This window comes from Pleurodeles waltl, chromosome 3_1, assembly GCF_031143425.1.
Source record: "Pleurodeles waltl isolate 20211129_DDA chromosome 3_1, aPleWal1.hap1.20221129, whole genome shotgun sequence".
Lineage (NCBI taxonomy): Eukaryota > Metazoa > Chordata > Amphibia > Caudata > Salamandridae > Pleurodeles > Pleurodeles waltl.
In genome coordinates, this window is record NC_090440.1 from 107,118,642 (window position 1) to 107,132,376 (window position 13,735).

Below are 13,735 nucleotides of genomic sequence, written 5' to 3' on the forward strand. Positions count from 1 at the left end.
GGCCTATTTTCAGAAAACGAAAAGAGGAGCACAAACATAAATGAATTATTTATAATTCACTTAATGCAGAAATGGTGTAACACTGTTTTCAAAATCAAGTCAGAAGGGACAAGGATGTCCAGCTTGAGTTTCTAGTAGATTAGGGTTTCCATGGATATGCTGAAACAAGACATTCTCGGGGCTCTACTGAAGTGACGTAAAGTGTAGTTGATGAGACTTCTTTAGATAAAGGTTTATTCAAGTGATGGTATCTCCTCTCAAGTGATATGCTTTCCATTCAGCACTTCATCCAAACAGTTAAATTACAGTACACATTCATACCTGGGAAAGCTCAATGCTGTATGAATCTATGATTCTTCAGTAAAGAATTATTGAAGCAATGGATTATTCATACACTAACTGAAAACAGTCATAGAAATGTCACTTGAACATAGGAAGTCAGCAGCAACATTTCTAACTATTTATGCTTTATAACCATATTCATAGCCAGTGGTTGCTTTACTATCAGCCATGTTAGTAAGGCAGCTTTCTAGTAATTCCATCTGTCACAACCTTAAGCAATAAAGCACAGTAAAAGCCCCTCTTTGTCTGCAGTAGCCTCATTTCTCTGGAAGGAACTTAATTATATAAGAATGTCAGCCTCTGCAAAACACCTTACAGCCAAATGCATTCTAAAGATGCTGACCACCTTTCACTTTAGAAAACGAACACCTTGTCAATTATATCATTGCTAAGGTATCAACATATAAACCAGTCACTTGACTACCTTAATTTTAAATCCTGGTGAGAACAATCAAATTAACAATGCAGGGGACATAAACTTGAATTTTGTAAATTGAACATTGAACTAGTGGTAGTACGGACATAAAGGGCCTGATTACGACCTTGGCAGATGGGATACTCTGTCACAAAAGTGACGCATATCCGTCCGCCGTATTACAAGTTCCATTATTTCCTATGGAACTTGTAAAAAAAAGCGGGCAGGATGTCCGTCACGTTTGTGATCATCAAATAAACGAGCTGCCGCCATAAGTGCTGAAGTGAAATAAAGGATGGAAATTAGGTTTATTGTATTTGTCCGTCTGCTAAATTCCTAGGCCTATAAGTAGTGAACGACTGAAAGACAATGATCATTTCAAATGTGTTAAAGACAAATATCAATGTAAAGCCAATATTTCTGACCACTTAGTTTCTCTTTTGCAGTTGGATTTGGAACTGGTGGGGGCGAAGGAAAGCCAGAGGTCACCCTGAGAACTTGTATAGCCGATGGGAGCAAGACTATGACTTACAGACATTTGGGAATTTGGGCCTTTTCTATGAATACTTAGAGATGGGTATGGTAACAGTACAGTAGCTTCAAAGTAAAACATTTAAAGTATTTTTTCAGTGTTATTAATTGTGATTATTGATAATAATTAAACTGACAATTCCATTGCCTTAACTGTCTGTAAATTGTGCCCTAAGAACCCTTGTACAGGAGTTAATCCTTTCTGCAAAGAAAGTTTCATTTCAATAGCTGAAACTTTACTACCCTTTTGCCCCTCACTTCAACATTTTCAGAAGACTTTTCAGATGATCGTGAAGTTCTAAGTGCAATCTGCCTTTCCCTTTCATAACTCTCAAGAAAAGTATCAGCTTTCTTTCATAGCAATGTAACTTTTATTGTCATTCTTGTATTACAGAAAGCTGTTACCCATACCCATACCCATACCCATACCCTACCTAAATTCCCTTTAAATTTTCCTCAACAAACCATTGTGATCATGACTCATTATGACATGCAGTGCAAAGACTAACCATCCTCCCTTTGGAAGATTTTTGTTTAACACTAGAAACACAACATCAATTGTGACATGACTTCTTTTTCCCTTTTCAGTTTTTTTCCGTAAATGTAGACTTTGTATGTATTTATTGCATGTTTGAGTCATTGTTCGAAAATCCATTTGCTAAAAGAACCTAAATAATGTTTGTAAATTTGTCCAAATAAAACAAAGCAGAACATGTCATAGGGTGGTGAATGAAAATCCACACATTTCATCAATTTCCTTGATGAACATGCACATGTGTATAGTCTTCATGTAGTGTAATATTGAAACGTGGTTTATGGATAAATCACTGTTTAAACAAAGGCATAGAAATAAGCCACACTACATGAACTAACTTAACCCTTCTCTATGCATTACCTATGCCAGTGCATAAATTATAGAATCTGAAATCATTACATTAATAAGAACTCTTATCACACCTGAAAGTACATAAATTGACGGAACACAGTGCATGGTATAGTGGCAAGTTATAGTTCATGTAGTATGGCGAGCGAGGTGACAAGACCGTGTACGGAGCTCCACAAGTTATATTAATTTGAAGGTGGTGCCTAAGTATAAATGTGAGCTGTAAGTATAACTTATAGAAATTTGAAAGTGGTTCATATATGACATATATTGAGGAGTGACTCCTCCTCTCAGTGATAGTGTGCATGGGCATCGAATCCTTTGTTAGATTGTTTTCTTTCCGCCGTCGGGTTGGGACGTGTTCCCTCTCGCTCTGAGACTTTCGATTCAGAAACTTTAAATTCGCTTTATTATACTGTCTGTATTGTTTCGACTGTGTTTACATCTGCAATTGATCCGATAGTACCGTCGGGATCAAGAAAACACCCTTTTGGGCGCTTGCACCCTTCTTGGGCCTGTTCAGGCCTACCATGCCATAGCCTGATGGATCTGACTCCATTCCGATTCTGTCCTCGATGCCACGCAAAATTCCCTTATACTGACCAGCACGTGGTATGTAATCTTTGCCTTTCTCCTGAACATCGAAAAGAGGATTGTGAAGCTTGCCGTTCATTCGGCCAAAAAAGACACTGCATGACCGAAGAGCAAGAAGACTCGAGATGGCATCGAAATATACAGAGTCCACCAACCCCTTAAAGGAGGAACAGGCACAGACGGTTGTGTTGATTCAAGATGCTGACTCCGAACCAGGATCAGAAGATGACAGCCAACCGATCACAGCGGCACAGCATGTGAGTATACCTCCCCCTACACCCACTTCCATAAAATCTAGCAAGGCCTTGGGTGCATCACTACTTGAAAGCCATGGTTCCACCCGAAAGAAAGTTGTCAGCGACCGACGCCTGTTTAGGTGCCGGAGTTTGGCAAAAGAATAAGAAGCTCCACCTCCGAGCTGAGCTGACGCCTACAATCTTCGGTTCCGAAATGACTGCTTCCGGCTTTGGAGCCGAAACCTCGGCTACTATCTTCAGGACCAAAAAAGCTCGGAACTGCTAAGGAGCCAAAAACATCCTTCTAAACAGAAAAGACAGGACTTTTGAGCCGTTTGAAACATATGCCCAAAACAGCCAGTGAACAATCCTCTAAGGGCACAAAAACATCAGAATATCAAATAGAGGAATCTGATATCCAACCAATTTTGGAGGTTATGGACAGTAAGTAAAGAAGAATACACATCCACAAAGAGACTGTAAAAATGATTGCTTCTTCACCTTCACAGACTAAAAGAAAGCTGGCATTTCAAGAGACTCTTGATACTGCTCCACCACCATCAAAAACCTTTAAGCGAACGGAGAAGCCATCACCTCTCCAGCTTTCTCCACCACATTCGCCACAACTTTCTTTTTCTCCACCACCTACTACCCCACCACCACCACCATCACACTCCCACACCTACTCACAGGGAGACACAGTAGACCCTTGGGACATGTATGACTCTGACCCTGTACCATCCAATGATCCCGATCTTTATCCTACTAACCCATCACCACCAGAGGATAGTACAGTTTACACCCAAGTCATATCTAGGGCAGCTGCATATCATGGGGTCCAATTGCATGCAGAACCTTTGGAAGAGGATTTCCTTTTAATACATTATCCGCTACCGATAAACACTACCAGTGCTTTCCGATGCTTCCTGGTATGCCTAGACATGCAGACAACATATTCAAAGAACCAGTCAAAGCTAGGGTTCTAACCCCAAGAATTGATAGCAAATATAAGCCTGCACCAACAGACCCAGTCTACATTACACAACAACTGCCACCAGATTTTATTGTGGTCAGTGCAGCCAGGAAACAAGCTAGTAGTCAGTCTTCCAAGGATATCCCACTCCCTGACAAGGAAAGTAGGAAGTTTGATGCTGCAGGGAAAAGGGAAGCTACACAAGCAGCTAACCAATGGCGTATTGCCAATTCCCAGGCCCTGTTGGCAAGATATGACAGGGCACATTGGGATGAAATGCAAGAATTCTTGTAGTATCTACCCAAGAAATTGTAGAAGAGGAACAGGCTATTACAAATAACCAGATTAGATCTGCCCTAGACGCAGCTGACACTGCAGCTAGAAGTATTAATACTAGCATAACAATCCAACAACATGCCTGGCTAAGGTCCTCGGGTTTTAAACCCGAAATACAGCAGGCAGTGCTTAACATGCCTTTCGATAAACAGCATCTCTTCAGACCAGAAGTAGATACTACTATTCAGAAACTCCAAAAGGATTCAGATATTGCAAAAGCCATGGGAGCCCTATATACCACACCTTTTCGGGGGTTCCTTTTGTAAACAACAGTTTAGGGAAGGTTTTAAAACCCAAACTACTGAGGCTTCCACCTCCCATCCAAAACAAATGCAGCAATATTATTCAAAAGGGTCATTTAGAGGCTCTTACAGAGGCAGAAAGTTGACTGCCTCAAAGAGTGCTACAACACCCACAAAACAATGACTTCCTCTCACTGGCAAAACATCACCACAGATCAGTGGGTACTCAATTATCCACAATGGTTATTGTATAGAACAGATCTCTACTCCACCAAATATTTCCCCTCATTCTCACAGACCCTCTCCAGAACACACTGTTCTACTAAAACAAGAAGTGCAATCTCTATTACTAAAAGGGGAAATAGAAATGGTTCCCATCTCACAGCTAGGGACAGGAGTGTATTTGCTATACTTCCTTATACCAAAAAAGGATGGTACTCTCAGACCTCTAAATCTATATATCATGTCAGAACATTTTCACATGGTCACTCTACAGGACGTCATTCACCTAGTACAAAAACACGATTACTTGACTGTGTTAGATCTCAAAGATGCCTACTTCCACATTCCCATACATCCAGCTCACCGCAAGTACTTAATGTTCGTAATATCAGGCAACCACTACCAATTCAAAGTACTACCCTTCGGGATAACAACAGCTCCAAGGGTTTTCACAAAATGTCTAGCTGTAGTAGCAGCTCACCCCAGAAGACAACACATACATGTCTTCCCTTATTTAGACGATTGGTAAATAAAATCCAGCACTATTCTCCAGTGTCAACAACACACTCAATACACAATACATACCCTACATACATTAGGGTTCACAATCAATTACCAGAAATCTCCTCTTCAACCAGCACAGATTCAACCTTATCTAGGTGCAATTCTCAATCCTCAAACAGCATTAGCCTACCCAAATCCACAGAAAATACCTCATATCACAAATCCAGGTTAACCAAACTTGCACAGTAAGATTTATCATGAAGCTATTGGGAATGATGGCATCATGTATAGCAATAGTACTGCATGCAAGACTAAACATGAGACCACTGCAACAGTGTCTCTCACAACAATGGCCTCAGGCACAAGGTCAGTTACAGGGTCTAGTGTTGTTAGACTGCCAGACTTACAAATCTCTGCAATGGTGGAATCACAACAAATTAACAAAAGGGCGGTCCTTTCAAGACTGACTGCCACAGACCATAATCACAACAGATGCGTCAATGACAGGTTGGGGAGCTCATCTCAACAACCTAACCATACAAGGGGAATGGGACTTAACACAATCACCTTACCACATAAACCACTTGGAATTATTCGCTGTGTTCTTGGCCATCAAAGCATTTCAACCTCTGATCATACACAAGACAGTCTTAATAAGAACAGACAACATGACAATGATGTATTATCTGAAAAAACAAGGGGGGGACACAGTCATCCCAGTTGTCCCTTCTAGCTCAAACAATATGGAAATAGACAATTCACAATCAGATTCATTTACTAGCGGAATACATCCCAGGGAAACACAACCAGCTAGCAGACCTTCTAAGCAGGACGCAGCAACAAATACACACGTGGGAAATTCACCCTCAGGTACTTCAACATTACTTTCAAATGTGGGGAACACCAGACATAGGGGGTCATTCTGACCCTGGCGGCCGGTGACCGCCAGGGTCACCGACCACGGGAGCAACGCCAACAGGCTGGCGGTGCTCCTGAGGGCATTCTGACCGCGGCGGTTCAGCCGCAGCCAGAAAGGGTAAACCGGCGGTCTCCCACCGGTTTACCACTGCCCTTGTGAATCCTCCATGGCTGCGGAGCGCGCTCCGCAGCCATGGGGATTCTGACACCCCCTACCGCCATCCTGTTCCTGGCGGGTCTCCCGCCAGGAACAGGATGGCGGTAGGGGGTGCCGCGGGGCCCCTGGGGGCCCCTGCAGTGCCCATGGCATGGGCACTGCAGGGGCCCCCGTAAGAGGGCCCCGCAAAGTATTTCAGTGTCTGCTAAGCAGACACTGAAATACGCGACGGGTGCAACTGCACCCGTCGCACCCCTGCAACTACGCCGGCTCAATTCTGAGCCGGCGTCCTCGTTGCAGGGGCATTTCCTCTGGGCCCAGAGGAAATGTCTGAATGGCCGCCGCGGTCCTCTGCCGTCCGCCAAGGTCAAAATGACCCCCATAGACCTTTTCGCAACAAGCGAAAACGCAAAATGCCAAAACTTCGCATCCAGACACCCACACCCTCAGTCCAAAGGCAATGCTCTATGGATCAACTGGTCACGGATACTTGCTTACGTTTTCCCCCTCTCCTGTTAATTCACAACAATCTGTCAGTAGTGCCCCATCACAAACTTCCAAACAAACTAGATCTGTTAACACAGAACAAAGGTCAAATCAGGCATCCCAATCCTAGTGTAATAAACTTAGCAATTTGGCTCCTGCAGTCATAGAGTTTGGATATTTACACCTTCCATTAGAATGTATGAACTGTAGGAAAATGGCTCCTTGTTGCACTTATCCCCCTCCCCCACGTTTTGCCTGATATTGATGTTGACTTGACTGAGAAGTGTGCTGGGACACTGCTAACCAGGCCCCAGCACCAGTGTTCTTACACTATAAATGTACAATTGGCACACCCCTGGCACACAGATAAGTCCCTTGTAAACGGTACCAGTGGTACTAAGGGCCCTGTGACCAGGGAAGGTCCCTAAGGTCTGCAGCATGTGTTGTGCCACCCTAAGGGACCCCTCACCTAACACATGCATACTGCCATTGCAGATTGTGTGTGTTGGTGTGGAGAAAAAGGGAAAGTCGACATGGCATCCCCATCAGGATGCCATGCACACAAAATACTGCTACTGGCACAGGTAAGTCACCCCTCTAGCAGGCCTTGAAGCTCTAAGGCAGGGTGCACTATACCACAAGTGTGGGCATAGCTGCATGAGCAATATTCCCCTACAATCTCTAAGTCTGTTCTTGGACATTATAAGTACAGTGAGGCCTCATTAAATAAATGGTCTGGGAGTTTGTCAAAATGAACTCTACAGTTCCATATTGGCTACACTGAACACTGGGAAGTTTGGTATCAAGCTTCTCAGAATAATACACCCACATAGATGCCAGTGCTGTATTTATTTAAAAAAAGCACACACAGGGCATCTTAGAGATGCCCCCTGTACTTTACCCAATCCTTCAGTGCAGGACTGACTGGTCTGTGCCAGCCTGCCACTGAGAGATTAGTTTCTGACCCCCTGGGTGCGAGCCTTTGTGCTCTCTGAGGCCAGGGACAAAGCCTGCACTGGGTGGAGGTGCTTCACCCCCCCCCGCAGGAACTGTAACACCTAGCAGTGAGCCTCAAAGGCTCAGGCTCCGTGTTACAATGCCCCAGGGTACTCCGGCTAGACACAGCTCCCACTTTGGGCGGCAAGTCCAGGGAGATAATGAGAAAAACAAGGAGGAGTCAACGCCTCAGCTAGGTCCACCCCTAAGCTAGGTCCACCCACCCATCTTGTTTTGGAGGATTTAGCCCAATAGGGATAGGGATTTGCTCTCCTCCCGAAAGGGGCTACTGCCCTCTGACCCCTGAAAACGCCCCTAAATCTTGTATTTAAGGACTCCCTGTACCAAGAGATTCAGATTTCCTGACAACCTAAAGAAGAAGAAGGACTGCTGACCTGAAAGCCCAGCAGAGAAGATGGAGACAACAACTTACTTGACCTCAGCCCTACCGGCCTGTCTCCAGACTCAAAGAACCTGCAACAGCAACGCATCCAGCGGGACCAGCGCCTCTGCCAACTCAGAGCCCCCGGCTCATGTCCAGAGAAGCAAACACTGCAGCGAGGACCCCCAGGCGACTCCCATGACGTGGACACCCTGAGACGACCTCCCTGCACCCCCACGGTGAAGCCTGCAGAGATAATCCAAAGGGTCCCCCTGACCACGACTGCCCGGTAACAAAGAACCCGAAGCCTGGAAGAAGCACTGCACCCACAGCCTCCAGGCCCGAGAGGAACCAACTACCGGTGCAGGAGTGACCAGCAGGCACCCCTCATCTTTGCCCAGTCAGTGGCTGGCCCGAGAAGCCCCCCTGTGCCATGCCTGCATCGCCAAAGTGACCACCGGGTCCCTCCATTGAATCCAATACAAAACCTGACGCCTTGTTTGCAAACTGAACCCGGCTGCCCCTGTGCAGCTGAGGGTGTATTTTGTGCACCTGTTTGGGACCCCCCAGTGCTCTACAACACCTCCCTGGTCTGCCCCCTGAGGAAGCAGGTACTTACCTGCTAGCAGACTGGAACCGGAGCACCCCCTAGTCTCCATAGGCGCCTGTGCTATTTGACCTCTGCACCTGACCGGCCCTGTGTTGCTGGGTGTTTGGGGTTGACTTGAACCCCCAACGGTGGGCTGCCTATGCCCTAGAGATTGAACTTGTAAGTGCTTTACTTACCTGCTAAACAAACTTGTACTTACCTCTCCCATGAACTGTTAAATTTTACAGTGTCCACTTTTAAAATAGCTTATTGCCATTTTATGTCAAACTGTATACATTACTGTTTTACTTCAAAGTTCTATATTTACCCATGTCAAGTACCTTACAATTTATGTACTTATTTGAATTCTGACTTTTTTGGCTCTAAAATTAAGAAAATAATATTTTTCTATATAAAAACCTATTGGCCTGCAGTTAAGTCTTTGAGTGTGTGTTCCCATTTATTGCCTCTGTGTGTACAACAAATGCTTAACACTGCCCTCTGATAAGCCTACTGCTCGATCACACTACCACAAATAGAGCATTAATATTATCTATTATTGCCACTGCCAACCTCTAAGGGGAACCCTTGGACTCTGTGCACACTATCTCTCACTTTGAGATAGTATATACAGAGCCAACTTCCTACATGAAAGTTCTAAAACAAGCATGTAAACCAACAACCAGACAATGCTGTGCAAATAAGTGGAAATGGTTTGTATACTACTGCAACCTAAAAATATAGATCCACTTGAAGCATCAGTTCAAGAAATTGTGTGCTATTTGCTTTATTTACAAACGGCAACCCTAGCTTTTTCCTCTAGTAAAATTCCTCTAACAGCCATATCAGCATACCCACAAACCATACAACATACTTTTCTCTTTAGAGTTCCTGTCATAAAAGCATTTATGCAGGGACTAAAAAGCATTATTTTACCCAGAAGTCCACCAGTTCCTGCATGGAATCTTAATATTGTACTCACCATTCAAACCCATGCACTCCTGTGATATTCAGTTTCTCACATGTAAGGTTGCAATTACTTCATTAGGAAGACTAAGTGAAATTCAAGCATTTACTCTAGAGGAACCATTCTTCCAAGTACATAAACACAAGGTAGTACTTCAGACAAACCCAAACTTTTTACCTAAAGTGGTTTTACCTTTTCACGTTAATCAGCCAGTGAAATTGCCAGTCTTCTTTCCACAGACAGACTCTACTGCTGAAAGAGCTCTACGCACTCTTGACCTTAACCCCTTCGCTGCAAGGCCTTTTCCCCTCAGGTACCAGGCCTTTTTTCGGCTATTTCGGGCAGTTTGCGCTTAGGTGCTCATAGCTTTTTGTCCACATAAGCTACCCACACCAAATTTGCGTCCTGTTTTTCCAACATCCCTAGCTGGGATTCTAGAGGTACCCAGACTTTGTGGGTTCCCATGAAGGAGACCAAGAAATTAGCAAAAATACAGTGAAAAGTTTGTTAAAAAAAAAGAAATGGATAAAAAGGGCTGCAGAAGAAGGCTTGTGTTTTTTTCCCTGAAAATGGCATCAATAAAGGATTTGCAGTGCACAAAAATCACCATTTTCCCACCTTTCAGGAACAGGCAGACTTGAATCAGAAAACCCAGTTTTTCAACACAATTTTGGCCTTTTACTGGGACATACCCCATTTTTACTATTTTCTGTGCTTTCATCCACCTTCCACTTAGTGACAGAAATGGGTGTGAAGCCAATGCTGGATCCCAGAAAGCTAAACATTCCTGAAAAGTAGACAAAATTCTGAATTCAGCAAGGGGTAATTTGTGTAGATCCTACAAGTTTTTCCTACAGAAAATAACAGCTGAAATAAAACAATATTGAAATAGAGGTAAAAAAAACAGCCATTTTGTTTCAAAGTTTTACTCTGTAACTTTTTCCTGTGATGTCAGATTTTTTTAAAGCAATATACCGTTACATCTGCTGGTCTCTTCTGGTTGTGGGGATATATAGGGTTTGTAGATTCTTTAAGAACACTAGGTACCCAGAGCCAATAAATGAGCTGCACCTTGCAATGATTTTTCATTCTATACCGGGTACACAGCAATTAATTTGCTGAAATATAAAGAGTGAAAAATAGTTCTCAAGAAAACCATTGTATTTCCAAAATGGGAACAAGATAAGGTTTTGAGAAGCAGTGGTTATTTGCACATCCCTGAATTCCAGGGTGCCCCTACTAGCATTTGAATTACAGGGCATTTCTCAAATAGACTTCTTTTTTACACAATTTCTTACATTTGGAAGGAACACATTTAGAGAAAGACAAGGAGCAGTAACACTTGTTTTGCTATTCTGTATTCCCCCAAGTTTCCCGATAAAAATGGTACCTCACTTGCATGGGTAGGCCTAATGCTTGCGACAGGAAACACAACATGGACACATCACATTTTTACATTGAAATCTGACATGCTTTTTGCATAGTGCCTAGCTGTTGATTTTGGCTCTAGCTCAGCTGGCACCTGCTCATTTTTGAAAACTAGACACCTAGTGGAATCCAAGATGGGGTGAATTGTGGGGCTCTCACCAGGTTCTGTTGTCCATAATCCTTTGCAAACCTTAAAATGTGGCTAAAAAAACACCTTTTCTTCATAATTCGATGACATAAAGTTCTAGAATCTGAGATGAGCCACAAATTTCCTTCCACCCAACTTTCCCCCCATCTTCCCGATAAAAAAAGGTACCTCACTGGTGTGTGTAGGCCTAGTGCCCAGGAAAGGAAATGCCCCAAAACACAACATGGACACATCACATTCTCCCAAAGAAAACAGACCTGTTTTTTGGAAAGTGCCTAGCTGTGGATTTTGGCCTCTAGCTCAGCCGGCACCTAGGGAGGCCTACCAAACCTGCGCATATTTGAAAACTGGACACCTAGGGGAATCCAATATGGGGTGACTTGTGGGGCTCTCACCAGGTTCTGTTACCCAGAATCCTTTGCAAACCTCAAAATTTGGCCAAAAAGACACTCACTTTTTCCTCACATTTTGGTGACAGAAAGTTCTAGAATCTAAGGGAAGCCACAAATTTCTTTCCACCCAGCGTTCCCCCCAAGTCTTTCTATAAAAATGGTACCTCACTTGTGTGGGTAGGCCTAGCGACCGCAAAAGGAAATGCCTCAAAACACTATGTGGACACATCAAAATTATCAAATACAAAACTAACCGTTTTTGCAGGGTGGGGGCACCTGCGTTTTTGGTCCTGGGCTCAGCAGCCATCTATGAAAACCTACCAAACCCAGACATTTCTGAAAACTAGACACCGGAGAGAGTCCAGGGAGGTGTGACTTACACCAATGTTTTCTTACCCAGAATCCTCAGCAAACCTCAACTATAGCTAAAAAATCAAATTTTTCCCACATTTCTGTGTGGGATCAGCCTACGTTCCCCTCAGTCTCCCGGTAAAAATGATACCTCACTTGTGTAGGTGGGCCAAGTGCATGAGACAGGGAAGAGCCAAAAACTTTGAAATTGAGGGAGAACCAAAGTGGGTCCAAAGTGCAGCAGAATTTTTAGAGGTATAGATGAGACAATGCTGGGTGGCAGAAATGTTATGGATTCCTGCAGATTCCTGAAGGTTCCATCACAAAAATGTGGGAAAATGTGTGATTTCCGGCAAAGTTGGAGGTTTGTAGGGCATTGTGGGTAAGAAAATGGTGAAGCACACCATCCTGGAATCACCCAGATGTTTAGTTTTGAGATGTTTCAAGGTTTTGTGGATTTTTCTACATGGCAGCGTCCCAAAATCCAAAAAGTTCAGCCCTCACCATTCCAAGTGGGAGGATTTTGAGAGTTAGCCAAACTCTCATGGCCTAAATGTAAAACCAAAACTGAAAGTAATCAGATGTCCTCTTGCTTGCGGTGGGATAAGATGTTTTAGTGTGCAGGGGGAGAGCTGAAAGACTGTTACCCCCTTCAGTTGGGGTGGGGGCATAATCAGGCCCATACTGGTTGGTAGCCACCACTCCACTATTTTTTATTTTATATTTTTTTAATTCCCTGGCATCTAGTATCCTTTCTGCCCCTCCGGGGAGTGGATCCGGAGTAAATACCCCATCTGCCCACCAGTGGGCAGAACAACTTTGGCCCCATTCATATGGGGTGGAGGTATGGCCATACCCCCATCCTCTTATTTTGGAAACAAAAAATCTTCCCTGGTCTCTGGTGGGCCACGAACAGATGTACACTAGATAAGTGACATTTTCCATATATATTTATATGTTCTATGGCATGTGTAGCTGCAGATACATATGCTATGCATTATTCTGCCATCTGTTGGGCTCGGAGTGTTACAAGTTGTTTTTCTTCAAAGAATTATTTTCGAAGTCACGGGATCGAGTGAATCCTCCTCGGTCATACTTCGCATGGGCATCGACTTCGTTGTTATATTGTTTTCTTTCCGCTCTCTGGATCAGACGTGTTTCTTCTCTCTCCGAGATTTTTAATCGGAAACTTTAGAAAACTCCCTTATCCGTATTGTTTAGATCGCGTTTCCACCTAGCCTCGAACAGATAGTACTGTTGGAAACAAAATTTCGCCCTTCTGGGCACGTGCGCCCGACTCGGGCCTGTTCGGGCCTACCGCGTCGAAGCCTGATGGATCGGACTCCATTTCGTTTTTGTCCCCGATGCCACGCGAAATTTCCCTACACAGACCAACACCTCGTATGTAATCTGTGTCTTTCTCCCGAGCACAAAGAAGAAGATTGCGAGGCCTGTCAATCGTTTCGATCTAAGAAGACCCTGCGTGAATGGAGAGCCCAAAGATTGGAAATGGCGTCGAAGAGTACGGAACATCTCAACACCATGGAGGAGGAACAGGGGCAGACGGCTGTTTCCATCAGGGACACTGACTCCAAAGAAGAATCGGAAGAAGATAGGCCTATCACTGCTGGTCAGCATGTGAG

The 13,735-nt window shown here is 44.0% G+C and overlaps 1 protein-coding gene across 7 annotated transcripts in view; it reads left to right on the plus strand.

Annotated features, from left to right (window-relative positions):
• The window catches only part of ANO5 (anoctamin 5), a 321,868-nt gene that overhangs the window by 241,343 nt on the left and 66,790 nt on the right, over nucleotides 1-13,735 (plus strand). For all 7 annotated transcript variants that reach the window (XM_069221939.1, XM_069221940.1, XM_069221943.1 and 4 more), the window contains one exon: nucleotides 1,204-1,334. In XM_069221939.1, coding sequence (XP_069078040.1) covers nucleotides 1,204-1,334 — 131 coding nt within the window. The remainder of the gene's footprint in view (nucleotides 1-1,203; nucleotides 1,335-13,735) is intronic.